General features: G+C 34.2%; 1 protein-coding gene across 1 annotated transcript; it reads right to left on the reverse strand.

Annotated features, from left to right (window-relative positions):
• Positions 1-460: 460 nt before the first annotated feature.
• LOC141801628 (uncharacterized) lies at positions 461-12,093 on the reverse strand. The gene is made up of 10 exons (XM_074684746.1): positions 12,036-12,093; positions 11,224-11,508; positions 11,007-11,141; positions 10,808-10,909; positions 9,233-9,261; positions 5,812-5,853; positions 5,513-5,614; positions 5,395-5,423; positions 5,220-5,289; positions 461-541 (listed from the first exon to the last, which is right to left on the reverse strand). Exons 1-10 carry the CDS (start codon positions 12,091-12,093, stop codon positions 461-463), a joined length of 933 nt encoding a protein of 310 aa, XP_074540847.1.
• Between the last annotated feature and the right edge of the window lie 2,480 nt (positions 12,094-14,573).

Raw genomic sequence — 14,573 nt, forward strand, 5'->3', positions numbered from 1 at the left:
ACACCCAGGCTGATCTTCAATCACATTCTCACAAAACAAAGTGACGTCGTCTCCAACTCTGACAATGTGGTAGGGATTTCTTGTTTCAACTGCTGAGAAGAGTCAAAAATTTAAGTGAGATGTTGGACAGGTCTGTTACAACTCGTTAGTTTCTTTAAATTATTCTTTATCACAAGATCTAAAAGCTTATTGTTGTTATAGACAGTAACAGATTCAGCTTTTTGTTTGCACGTCATGAGACATCAGTAATCCTACCTTCAAACTGAAGCAGCGCAGAAAGAAACAAACACATCTGGATCCATTTCAAGTCCATGTCGAGACTCTCTGTCTTTCTTCTTCTCCTCTTATGATAAAAAACATCCAAATATCTGAGACATCCTTATTAAGAGCATTAATGAACCCACCCCTCTTCCTCAGTGTGATGTCACTTCCTCTGTGACTTAAGGCCAGCTTTAACTCTTCACTCCTGCTCTGTTTCCAGTTCCTTAATGCGTTTGTGACGCAGATGTTTCTCACCTCCTGAGGTGGAGGACAGAGGAAGCTGAAGGTGTGAAGATGGTTGGTTGAGATAAATATCTCAAAATATTACGTTTAATCAGAAACGTAGAGGAATTACTGAGAAGTTTGACTGAAAAGGTCAACAAATTAAAGGAAATGTGAGGAGTTTGAAAGTGATCTTGTAAAAGACTCCCCTCTAGATTTACGCCAGATCATAATCCACGCTTTAAAATGAGATTATCAGCACCAATGTTGCTGCTTACAGGTTATTTTAAATTGCTACTTCTTAACTTCCAGATCAAGTCGTCCAGGACCAGATTTATCTAAGGCAGGTCTAGGTCTCTATGACAACACCACGCCGGCTGACGATTTAGAAGTGAGAAGAGAGATCTGTGTGACACTGGAGCCTAACTGTCAGACAGAAAAAGGACAGAAGAGCAGATGAAAGCAAAATAGGAGAGTGATAGAGCACAAGCGAAAGGCTAACACCGGAGCTAAACTGTTTGTGCTAATGTTCATTCCAACCCACAGTCAGCAGTTATTCTGCAGTGGTCTGTTCAAACTTGAGAGTCTATCAATAAAATGAAGAGTGAGGTTACGTTAGCTCTGATTGGTAGATGACTGGCAGGACATAACCAGGATTTACTAACGTTACACATTACAGACACGTCTTAGAGCACCGGGCTGCCAGCTGTGCTAAATATAAACAGCTACTAAACTACTTACAAACTGACAGCGTTTACTTGTTGTCACATTAGCCTACAGATACGTCAGAGCACTGGGCTGCCGATAGCACTACAATCAGCCGGCTGCTAAGTCTGCTCGTTGTCACGTTTCAAACTGTAAAAACTAAAAACTGCACTGATAAATACCTCACCTGTAAGCGTTATATCCAGTAAAAAGTTGTCTTGAGCAAAGAATTTTTTTTCTATCCAATCTCCATTTAATACCAAAACAAACACACGATTCGCTAAAAGTACTTTACAGCAGTGTACGGAGACTCCAGGCCACAAGGTGGCTAGGGAGTTCAATTAAAACAGATCCTCCTCCCAGCATCTTTAAAAAAGTGCCCTCAAAAGAATTTTCCCATCTTGGCATTTTTCATTGTCGCACATAACCTGGAGTCAAAAAAAATCTTGTGAATAATTATCTAAACAAGAAGATTTTTTGTGTTTTTAAAATTGTACATGTGAAGCCGTATTATTTGTTAATTATTTGTTACTAACAAATATTTGATTAAAAAGAAAAACTTTTGATATACATTTTATATTAATTTGCAAAAATTATTGATGCTTCAAAGTTGCGAAAAAAAAATAAAATTTCAAAAAATTTGATAATTTTAACAAAAATAAATATACAAAAAATCTGCAGAAATTTGCAAATAGAAAAAATTCAAGAATTCATCAAAAGTTTTTAAAATGAGAAAATAGAAAAAAAATGTAATTTAAATATTTGCCTATTTTTCTAAAATATGGAATTTAAATAAATTTTAAAATTCAAAATAAATGTTTTTTTTTCTTAATTTGAAAAAAGTTGAAAAAATATTCAAATAAATTCTTGAAACATTTTTAAAAAATTGCAAAAATCTAAAAAAAAAAAAAGAAAGAAAGAAAGCTCTAGTGTTAGTGTCTCAAATCATTAAAACTTCTGAAAGAAAAAACAAATTTGTAGTATTCAATTATGTTTCTTTAATGCCACAAGGAGCCATTGCAAGGGTTCCAAAAAGTGGGATGATACAATTTGGTAATTTGGGAAGTTTTCACAGTTCATCAGTGAATGAACAGAGCAATTTTCATCTCATCTGACCAAAACTAAAGATAAGGTGATGTTTTTGCACTCTGGGGTCTGTTTGTTTCTTCCTGTTTGACTTTTCTCAGAACTGAAGGATGGAGGGGGAGGTATTTCAGTTAGATGTGAGAACAACTACAGCACAGCACTCGTGAATAAAAGTTACAAATAATCAAAAATGTAAAGATTTTTGTTTCACAGAAACATTTCCTGCACCGTGAAGGAGTGTTGAGCCTCTGTGACTTTGGGCCAGCTTTAACTCTTTATTCCTATTTATTTATTTATGTTTCAAGCACGAGAAACTATGAAACTACTCTTTGATCCACGGTCAATGGCGATGAGTCCCTTTTTTTTTTCTGTTGCCGTGAAAAGAAATATACACAAAAAAGATTTTCTAAAGTCTGCTCTGTTTCCAGTTCTTTGCTGCGTTAGTGACGTAGATGTTTTTCACCTTCTGAGGTGATGAAGAGGGGGGTTTAAAGGTGTGAAGATTCAGAGTTTAGATAAATATCTGAAAATATTACTTCTTAATTTGGAAAGATGTTTCAGAGGGAACTTAGAGGAGTTATTGTAAACTTTGAACAAAAATCATAAATGTAAAAGCCGAAAAAGATAAAATAAAATAACTAGGGCTGTCATTTTAACGCGTTAATTAGATTAATTAATTACACCGCAAATTAATGCGTCATAAAAATTAACGCAGATTAATCTGGATCCCAAACCCGCGAGGCGTTCAAAGGCGCACTTATTTTTAAATGTCTGGCATTTTCAAACCGTTTGTCCTACATGAAAAAAGTGGTGTTCTTGTCAGATTTTCAAATTTCCGACGGTCCCTGAATGTATCACACCTGGCAACATGCTTTGAACCGGGGGAAGAGATAGCGCCGTTAAAGGATAAGTTCGGTTTATGCAGCTTTTACATTGTTTATAGAATGAAGTAGAACAAAATACTCACCCAGAAGGCTTTCCTGATCCAAGCAGTGCTTCGGGAGATATTAAGATCCAAAAATCGTGCAGCGGATGTCCGTATAATGGGATCCATCAGGGCATAGACAGCACCGCTCCTAAAACTGTGCAGTACTCTCTGGAGCACTGACTCCTTTCTTTGAGGGGCAAGCGTTAACAAAGTCTTCGTCAGTTCAGAGGTCAGTACAGCCGCACAGCGCTGTCTGGAGTGACACAGACTGCAGCAGAGGACTATCTGGGAGCCGACCATGATGGAATATTGGTGAAAAACACGAGTTTCTGGACGATTAATGCAGTTTTAGGAGCGGCGCTGTCTATGCCCCGATGGATCCCATCATACGGACGTCCGCTGCACGATTTTGGATGTAAATATCTCCCGAAGCACTGCTTGGATCAGGAAAACCTTCTTGGTGAGTATTTTGTTCTACTTCATTCTATAAACAATGTAAAAACTGTATAAACCGAACTTATCCTTTAAGGGGACTGCGTCCACATCTCGTTTATTCACACGTCCTTTTTGAAAATCTACAGAAAATCAACCGTTTGCTCTAGCTCAATTCTGTAAAAAAAATGGGTAATTTTACACTCTCTACTGCATCAAACAAGCCCTGAATGATCGAAAAAGGTCCTGTATTTAAATCTAAAGAATTCTTTGAAAATTTGCTTCCATCTTCCTGGTGTCATGTTTCAGCTTGGGGCTGCTCTGCACCAATGAGCAACAGTTTGTGTGTTCAGAGCATGTTAAACTGAGAATACTTCACTTTTCTTTGATCCAAGACTTGAAAAAAGTGTTCTGTACATAGTTCCTCACAGTTTTTAGCCTTTAGCCCTGGTTCTCCTGACCTCAGAGAAGTATAGAAGTTCATATTGCAGTGAAAATTGAGTCCACATCGAGTAAAAATGTGAACAGAAGCAAAAAAAAACGTCCTAAAAATCAAATCAGCTTATCTTAGGTGCAGGACTGTGTAGATTTTGTAAAGATAGAACTATAAAACTTTTTTCATGTGTTCCTTATGCCTCAGGGAACCTAAAAATGTGTTGTATATATTCCGACCTTATTTTTAAATGTCTATTAATGTAATTTTAATGTCCTGGAATTCAAATTCTTTATTTTGGGACCTTGAGCAGATATGAGATTAAAATGCGATTAATTAGATTAATTAATTACAAATCCTGTAATTAATTAGATTAATTTTTTTAATCGCCTGACAGCACCAAAAATAACAAAATGTTTGGACCCATCACTGTAAGAAACTATAAAACTATTGATAATCAATGAAGAGATGCAGCCACTCACAGAGGAACTCTCTCAGAGTTGAATAAATTACTGCGTATTGTATGTATCATCTCAATGAGAGAAAGATCTGGTGACAGAAGAACTGTAACGTTAATTTAATCAACAACACAACCATAACTCAATGTACAACACATGAAGAAGCTCAGGTAACCACAGGCCTGTCAGGAAGGTTCATGTGATTATAACTCTGTTAGTAATGATATAAACATTGAACACTGAAGAAATGAGTGATTGATATTTCTTTATTTGCAGATGACACTGTGATCAGATATAATACAGAGAATCTATCACAGCAACAAAGCAAAATAAAAACTTGCTTTAAGAAGCACAGAGTGATAGAAACAGACAATTCTGAGGTTTCCGGTCATTAACTATTTCCTGACACTTCAGATATTTGCTGACAAATAAAAGCTCATTAAATCTGGATAAATAACTAAACATGATTCTGTCTGTAAATAAAACCTTGGGATAAAAACAATTTTTAAGTATAAATGTTCAGTACGCTTTAACAGTAGGGTGCAAAACACTATTAATCAATTTTAAAAAATGTTAACTAGTTCCTATTAAAACTTGAGAACGTAATCTAAAATAGATTTAAAAAAAGGGTTACATAACCTTTATATATATATATATATATATATATATATATAGAACATATTTGTTCAGTGACGTCTGGATGAAGCTGAAGACTCTCCAACATTTTCATAGTGCACTGTGTCGTCACGTTGATTGTAACGCACCTGTTAAAAAAACATCAACAGCAGAAAATAGAAAGAAGAAATTCAATTTTTAATTTTCCAGAAAAATGAATGAATTAATTTAAAACATAAAATTCAAACTCTCACCTTGATTTGTCCTGGAGGTCTCTGGTTCCCTGAAAATAAAGCACAGAGAAACATTTCAGCTCCAAACAGCAGGTTTCTGAAAATCAGTCTGAACTCATGTTGGTCTGAATGTTCTCACCTCCAGCTCTGAAGAGAAGAACAGTGAGCAGAGAGACCAGGACCAGTTCAGACACACGCAGAGCCAACATGAAGAAGTCCAGACCAGAACAACACCTACAATCTGTCAGGAGCAGAGATTATAACAGTTGTTTTCTGTTGGTCTTTTCTTTTTTTCCAGGAAGTCCTTGATAGTCTTGAAGTCTTGATAAGTTTATACAAACTTAAAATTCATCAAATCATCAACATTTTCAGGTAACTCTTGGTGTCAGTGTAAGTGTCTTCCACCTGGTTTCTCACCTGAGGGCTGTGATTCCTTACCGTGTGAAGCGTCTTCTTTTTCAGGTACGGGTCCGCTCTCTGCTGTAACGCAGTTCACATTTGGTCTTTGAGTTGATGTTGTTTTGGGGGTTTTTGGGTTATTACTCTTGTCTCGATAAACAAGCATAACAGAAAAAACTTGAAATCTTTAAAATCTTCAACATTTGGAGATAACTGTTGAGTTACTTGTTTCCTCACCTGGAAGTCCGAAGAGAAAACACTGCCTCATGTGGTTATCTTCAGACACTTCACACTCCAGGGAGTTAAATCTTGATTTGTAGACATCCTCATCAGTCTTAAAGGTTTTATCTGTGTAACAGATATTACTTGGTGGTCTTGCATTGATGTACGGTTTCTCCACATCTTTACGCTCATACAGCCACTTCACTCTGAATCTACACAGTTCATAAGTCCTCACATAGCAGCCCAACGTCACCTCATCACTGTTCTTTGTCTCAGTCACTGTGGAAGATGGAGATATGTTTCAGTTTTCTGTTTGAATGAGACAGTTTGAGCTGAAAACATGATGAGAGAAATACTCACTGGTCAAAACAGACAGATCAACAAAAGCAGCAGGTTCTTGTCTCTCAGTGGTTGGGTACTGTTCACATCTGTAACGTCCAACATCCTCCTCTGTGACCTTCTTTATGATCAGAGAACAGTTGTCTGTAACGTTCAGTCTGTCTGATTTAGCTCCAATCTGCCCACGAGAAACCAGCTCTACTCCTGCTGAGTTTGATGAATCCCTGTAGACCCAGGTGGTATAACAACACCCAGGTTGATCTTCAATCACATTCTCACAAGACAAAGTGATGTCGTCTCCAGCTCTGACAATGTGGTGGGGATTTCTTGTCTCAACTGCTGAGAAAGGTCAAAAATTAAAGTGAGATGTAAGACAGGTCTGTTACAGCTCGTTAGTTTCTTTAAATTATTCTTTATCACAAGATCTTAAAGCTTATTGTTGTTACAGACATTACAGATTCAGTTTTTGTTTTGCAGTACCTTCAAACTGAAGCAGCGCAGAAAGAAACAGACACATTTGAATCCATTTCAGGTCCATGTCGTGACTCTCAGTCTTTCTTCTTCTCCTCTTATGATCACAGTGTCCAAATATCTGAAATCATCCTTATTAAGAGCATTGATGAACCCACCCCTCTTCCCCAGTGTGATGTCACTTCCTCTGTGACTCAAGGCCAGCTTTAACTCTTCACTCCTGTTCATTAATTTATGTTTCAAGCAGCTAGAAACGATGAACACTACTCTTTGCTCTCACAAGGTTTTTTTCTGTGACTGTAAGAAGAAATTTATATGAAAACATTTTTCCAAAGTCCGCTCTGTTTCCATTTCTTTGCTGCGTTAGTGACGCAGTTGTTTTTTCACCTACTAAGGTGACAAGGAGGGGGGATGTAAAAGGTGTGAAGATTCTGAGTTTTGATAAATATCTGAAAATATTGCTTCTTAATTTGGAAATATGTTTTAGAGGACACTTCAAGAAGTCATTGTGAACTTTGACAAAAATTTATTTTGAAATTTAATTTGATTTACTTAGATTTATTCAATTTAATTTAATTTAGTTTAATTTAATTCAAAACTAAATGAAGTAAGTGTACATAATCAAATTAATTTGAAATTATTAAATCAAATCAAACCATACTTAATTGAATTGAATTAATTATTTTGATAAATTAAATTACATTGAATTTGAATTTAATTTTATTTAATTTTATTTAATTCTATTTAATTTTATTTAATTTTATTTAATTTACAAATATGATAAAGCCCTTCATCATCTTGAGTAAACCCCTTTACTCCTCAAGTGTGGAGATCATAGACGAGGTGATATCTTTTTATGCCAAGATCTGTTTGTTTCTTCCTGTTTGACTTTTTTAGATGACACCTAGAGCAGTTATTGTGAAATTTGAACAAAGACATAAATGTTAAAAAAAGAAATAAAAAAAGAAATAAAATTAAATTTAATAAAATAAAATTAATTTTTAATTATAATTGTATTAAAATTAAGTTAAAAAATTAAATTAAAATAAATCATTAATTTTTATCAGGTTAAATGATTAAAAATAAAATAAATCAAATAAAATTAAAATTAATTAATTTAATTTAATAATTATAATAAATGATAAATAATTAAATTAAATTTAAAAATAAATTATTTAATACGCCAAGATCTGTTTGTTTCTTCCTGTTTGACTTTTTTAGATGACACCTAGAGCAGTTATTGTGAAATTAGAACAAAGACATAAATGTTAAAAAAAGAAATAAAATAAGAAATAAAATTAAATTTAATAAAATAAAATTATTTTTTTAATTATAATTGTATTAAAATTAAGTTAAAAAATTAAATTAAAATAAATCATTAATTTTTATCAAGTTAAATTATTAAAAATAAAATAAATCCAATAAAATTTAAATAAATTAATTTTATTAAATAATTATAATCAATGATAAATACTCAAATTCAATTTAAAAATAAATTATTCAATACACCAAGATCTGTTTGTTTCTTCCTGTTTGACCTTTCTCAGAACTGAAGGCTGGAGGGAGGTTTTTTCACAGGATATGAGTACAACAAGTAAGTAAGTAAAAGTTATACTTAGTTAAAAATGTAATTATTTGGTTCAGTGAGACTTTCACAGAAACATTTTCTGCACCATGGAGAAGTTTAAAGCCTAAAGACAAATTTTCAGTGTTGCGCTCACATCTCTGGACACATCACTGTAAGAAACTATAAAACTACTGATAATTGATAAAGAGATGCAGCCACTTCCAGAGGAATTGTCTCTGAGTTGAATAAATTACTGCATATTGTATGTATCATCTCAATGAGAGAAAGATCCGGTTACAGAAGAACTGTAGCGTTAATTTAATCAACAACACAACCATAACTCAATGTACAACACATGAAGAAGCTCAGGTAAACACAGACCTGACAGGAAGGTTCATGTGATTATAACTCTGTTAGCAAATTATTTAAACATTAAACACAGAAGAAAAAATGGGTGATTGATATTTCTTTATTTGCAGATGACACTGTGATCAGATATAATACAGAGAAAACAGACACCAACTCTCTTGAGACTAAAAAAATCAGTAAAGCACAAAACTTTTCCTCTAAAACATGAGTCCATCAGGTCAGTCTGAGGTTTTTGGTTTTGGTTTGGTGAACTGTTTCCTGAAACTTCAGATGTTTGCTGGCAGAATAATCTGTCTGCTGAGTGGATGTTGATGAGGAAGATGTTGATCAGTGACGTCTGGATGAAGCTGAAGACTCTTCAACATTTTCATATTGCACTGAGTCTTCATGTCGATTGTAACGCACCTGTTAGAAAAACAACAACAACATTGTCCATCTTTGTTTTTTTCAACATGACTGAATTTTATGGCATATTCTATTTCAAACACTGACCTTGTTTTCATCAGGAGGTCTCTGGTTCCCTGGAAAATAAAGCACAGAGATATGGGGCGCTTGTTTTTCTCTCATTTGAGACCGAAATTCAAGCAAAAAATATTTTTCAATATACCTGATAAAAATGTGAACACGTGAAAAAATCTACTAAAGCCAAATCTAAATGTTCAGATGGATAGCTGTAACATTTATATGAACATTTAGTGCTTAAATTTAGATTTTACATAAAGGTTCAGGTTTAGCAATTAGATTCAGACTCAACATTTGGGTTCAGATTTAACTTTAAAGGTCCCATATTATGCAAAAATTACTTTATTAAGTCTTAAAGTGAAATTTGTGGGTCTTTGTCTTTCCTCCCAGCCCACAAAATGTGATATTAAATGACAAAACCTGTACTTAGTAGTGCTTGTGAATGTAAAATCCTGACCTAAAATGAGCTGGGGGTTTGCCGATGTCAGCCATTCCCTTTTTTGACCAATAACAAGCAAGTCTGACCTGATTGGTCCACCAGAGCAGATACCTCTGAACCCCCTCCTAGCCCACTCCCCTCCCCACTGCTGGATTTCTCTACAGCAGCAGGGAAGAGTATGCAAAAGTTGAAGAGCCATCACTGCTCTGTTTTTGGCTGTAAACAGCCACATAGTTCCATGCACAAGCTTCCCATCTCTGAAGAAGACAAGACTAAGTGACTAGAGTTCATTTATCAGGAAATGTTCCAGCTACACTCAGTAAAACTGTGCATGTGTGTGCTAGTCACTTCACGGCCGACTGCTTTTCCAACTTTGGACAGTACAACAGAGGGCTAGCCAATAGACTGGTCCTGAATCCAGGCCCATTACCAACCATCCACCAACAAACCTGGGACCCTGGAAATGTGAGTATTTTAAATGCTGTGTGCTGTGGAGCAGATGTAAGAGCTTTTCCTCAGTGTCCCCCTGTCTCTGTGTTGGCTTCAAGATGCTAACTTAAGCTGCAGTTAGCCTGTTGTTTTAGCCCGTAATGTTACCGTAAACGAGCTTCGCTGTTTTCTAAACATTGTGCACTCAGAGCTCGTGGCGCCGCTCTCAGTGATGTAGAAGAGTGGGGTGGTATCAGCGGTGGCTCATTTACATATGAAGGCCACGCCCACTAAATCAGAGCGTTCTGAACAGAGGGGCTATGAGAGCCTGGAAACAATGCTGCTGTGTTTGATTTATTGGCTTTTTGGACCAAAACAGGTTACTACCATTTCATGAAGACATCAATGATCCATATTAAACTGCAGAAAAGGAGCAGAATATGGGACCTTTAAGATTTAGATTTAACATTTGGGTTTAGACTTGACGTTTAGATTGAGTATGGAGATTTAACATTTAGACTGAGATTTACTTTTCATTTGTCCTTTTTTAACAAGTTTATAGAACATTCTGTTTTGCGTGGAATTGGTTTTGAATGAAAGAAAAACAAGCTAAATGTAAGAAAAGTGATCTAACTCTTCACAGGATGTTGTTTATTAAACAGTGACTGAAATTGTCAGCTCCAAACAGCAGGTTTCTGAAAATCAGTCTGAACTCATGTTGGTCTGAATGTTCTCACCTCCAGCTCTGAAGAGAAGAACAGTGAGCAGAGAGACCAGGACCAGTTCAGACACACGCAGAGCCAACATGAAGAAGTCCAGACCAGAACAACACCTACAATCTGTCAGGATCAGAGAATATAACAGAAATACAAGCTGGTGTCAGGGTCTTAAATTACATCTGATGGATCAATTAAATATGTTGACTGTTTTTTTTACCATCTGAAGCTTCTTTGGTTTCAGGTGTTGGTGTGGTCTCTGCTGTTTCTCTGTTTCCTGTTGGTCTTGGAGCTGATGTCGGTTGTTCAGGAGTTGTTGTTGTTGTTCTTGATTCTCTGTCATGATTGTACTCAACTTAAAGAAAGAATGAACACTTCAAAATCCATAAAATCAACACAATTTTAAAGTGAATATAACCAGAAAAAGATATTCTCACCTGGTTTCCTTCCTGAGGGCTGAGGTCTGAAGGGAAACAGCTGCTTGTTGTTGGCCGTAGACACTTCACACTGCAGGGAGTTATGTCCTGATGTGTAAGTGAAGTGGTTGGTCTCAAAGGTCACATCAGTGTAGCAGAGAAGATGTTGAGTCCCCACAGTTTGAAGTTGTTCATCCACATCTTTACCCTCATACACCCACTTCACTCTGCATGTGTTCTGTTCATACGTCCTCACAGTGCAGCGCGAGGTCACCTTATCATCATCATCATTCTTTATTTCCTCCACTGATGAAGATGGAGATATGGTCAGAAAGACAGAAAGAGTCAAATGAAGTTGAGCTCTGTGATCAAAATTAATGTGTTGTTTCAGTTGAAAACATGATGAGAGAAAAGAAATACTCACTGGTCAGAAGAGACAGATCAACAACAGAATCAGGGACTTGTTCCCCTGTAGTTAGGTGTTGTTGACAGACATAGCGACCAACATCAAACCACTTGACCTTCTTTATGATCAGAGAACAGTTTGCTGTAACTCTCAGTCTGTCTGATTTAGCTCCAGACTTCTTACCAATCTGCCCAAGTTCAACCAGCTTCACTCCTGAGTTTGTCGGATCATTAAAGAGCCAGTCCGTATAACTGCACTCAGGTTGATTTCTGATCACATTCTCGCAAAACAAAGTGACGTCTTCTCCAACTCTGACAATGCGGTGGGGACTTTGAAATCCAGCTGTTAAGATAGTGACAAAAACTCATCTTGTCAGAGACCAAAAAAAAACAAGCTGACAGAGTAACTGTGATAGAAATCTTCTTACCTGTGAAGTGAAGCAGTGCTGTTAGAAATAAAGAGATCCCAATCCATCTGAACTCCATGATCCTGATCCTCTGTCTCTCTTCTTCTATCACTGATAACGGTCTGAGTTCATCAACACGTCCTTATCTAGAAAAAGTCTGAATATTTTTTTTTAAATCAACGCCTTCACGTCCTGCTTGTGGTTTCATGACTACATGTTATCTCTACTTTTATAGGGTTTCAGAAAGACGTCAGAGGTCAAAGCAGACTGATGACGATCCTGTCAAACCACAAATAAACTGTAAGGACAGATTGTCTTAACCCCAATAGTTACCTTTTCTGCACATTTTTGACTGTCTGATAAAATGACTAGAGAAGTCAAAAAGTTAAAAATGTTTCATGCATTTGTTACAGAGTTGTTTTCCAACTCCTTCCTGAGAAGAAGACAGAGGAAGTCAAAGGTGTGAAGATAGGTATTTTTGATGGAGGTTTCATAACTATTTCCGTTTAAGACCATGTGGTTGTCAAAACAGAGATGATTCACATAGACAAGTGAGAGAAAACATGCACAAACTGGGTCTGCTCTCACACATTGAGAGATTAACTTTTCGTCGCTGATGATGAGATGACATTTTAGTGTTCAGACATCTGTTGATTCCTGAAAAGTAGCTTATTTTAGAGATGATAATAATAATAATAATCATAATAAATAATAATAATAATAATAATAATTATTATTATTATAACTCATTATTATTTTATAATAACTGTTGTTGTTACAATTATAATTGTGGTGAATAATAGATCATAAATAATAAAAATAAAAAATAATTAGAGTAAATATTATAATAATAACAGTTATTTTTATCATTATTAATTTTATTTTTATAATTACTATCATAATTGTTATTATGACATTCAAAGTTTTCTTTTTAATTTCAAACATACACTTTCCGTGAAGTGAATTGAATGATAAAAAATTGATAATAAAAAATGAAGAAAATAATAATAATATCAATAATAAGAAGAAAGAATAAATAAAAAGATAAATTCATGATAACTATTATAATTCTAATATTAATAATAATAATTATTATTATATTTGTTATTTTTATTTTTTATTTTTTTATTTTTTACTTCTATAACTATTTTCATTTTATCATTATTATTATTGTCACTTTAAAAATTATTTGGATAAATAAATAGATAATAAAAATAAAAAATTGAAGAGTAAAAAATATTTTTTATCATTATAAATATTATTACTATTATAACTATTATTATTATTATTGTTACTATTTTTATTACTATTATTATTAATATTATTATTATTATTATTTGGACATTTAAGTTTTTTCATTCTAATTTCAAACGAACACTTTCCAAGAAGAAAATTGAATAATCAATTGCAAAAAATTGATAATAATAATAATATTTACTATTATTACAAATGAATTAAAAAGAGAAAGTAATAATAACAATCATATTTATTATAATAAGAACAATTAATAATAATTATAATAATCACTGTTTTTACTGTGATAAAAAAAAACTTTTCAAAAACAATGTCTTAAAGTACTTGACATAATCAAAACAAAAAGTAAAAAGAAATAAAAGGTAAAAGAGAAATGTGAGGAAAAATATAGAAATATCTAAAAGGTTAGAACCTTGATAATACACATCAAGTATTCATAAAATCCCCTTACTTGTCCTTTTCCAGTGGATGAATTGGGAAACAAAAGCCTTTCTGATAGTTCTCTGGTGAATTAGAAAAATAGATAATAGATTTTAGCATTTATAACAGTAGACTTTGAATTTAATGTGCAATATGGTCTGTTTGTGCTGTCTGTTCTCATTTGTTGACCGCCCTATGTGCCTTAATTATCCCTCAGGGATAAATAAAGTTTTTTTAGGTCAGTTCAATTCAATTTGGTATTTAGAGATGTCTTGATGCCTTGTTGGTGAAAAAGGAATTATTTATAGATAAATAAACACAGCAATAGTGTCCAAATAGTATCTTAACCTTTTATTTTCATACAAGGTTTCAGTTTAGTTCCTCTAAAAGTTTTTAAGGTTTTTAACCGGTAAACACAACTTTAGGTTTTCTCATAAAAATAGATTAAATCTAGTTAGAACATGAGCTTCAAGCTGGATGTTGAATTAATTTGTATTTATCACCTCATGTTTCCCTTTTGGTATAATTAAATACGAGGGTTTGACAGGATGTGCTCTTCTCATTGTAAATTTCCCACCCCACCTCGTCTCTGATTATGACTGTCAGTAAGTGAATCATCAAAGCTTCTGTGGAATTAAATGATAAATATTTCTTTATTTGTAGATGACACTTTGATCAGATACAAAAAAAGAAACCGAGAACAATGATTTTCTGAAGAGTGAAAAAATTTTACCAAAGCATATAAATTCCATAAATCTACAAAAACTTAATATTCATTGGAAAAAAAATGCTTTGAAACCATTTGAGTTAGATTCTCAGTTTAGTAAAAAGCTGTTCAAAAAAAATAAAGAAAAGAAGAAGAAGAAGAAATGTTTGAAGCAGGAG

This window comes from Halichoeres trimaculatus, unplaced genomic scaffold, assembly GCF_033239565.1.
Source record: "Halichoeres trimaculatus isolate MK-OKI-2021-1 unplaced genomic scaffold, fHalTri1.1 fHalTri1_scaffold_13, whole genome shotgun sequence".
NCBI classification, from domain to species: domain Eukaryota; kingdom Metazoa; phylum Chordata; class Actinopteri; order Labriformes; family Labridae; genus Halichoeres; species Halichoeres trimaculatus.

What these genes read in the sequence shown, in the direction of transcription:
- LOC141801628 (XM_074684746.1), bottom strand. Translation starts at nt 12,093, where the DNA reads ATGGAGTTCAGATGGATTGGGATCTCTTTATTTCTAACAGCACTGCTT. An exon ending in AGCACTGCTTCACTTCACAG is followed by an intron (nt 11,509 to 12,035) that starts GTAAGAAGATTT and finishes CATCTTCATCAG; the next exon opens with TGGAGGAAATAAAGAATGAT. An exon ending in GTCTTCAGCTTCATCCAGAC is followed by an intron (nt 542 to 5,219) that starts GTCACTGAACAA and finishes TCACACCTTCAG; the next exon opens with CTTCCTCTGTCCTCCACCTC.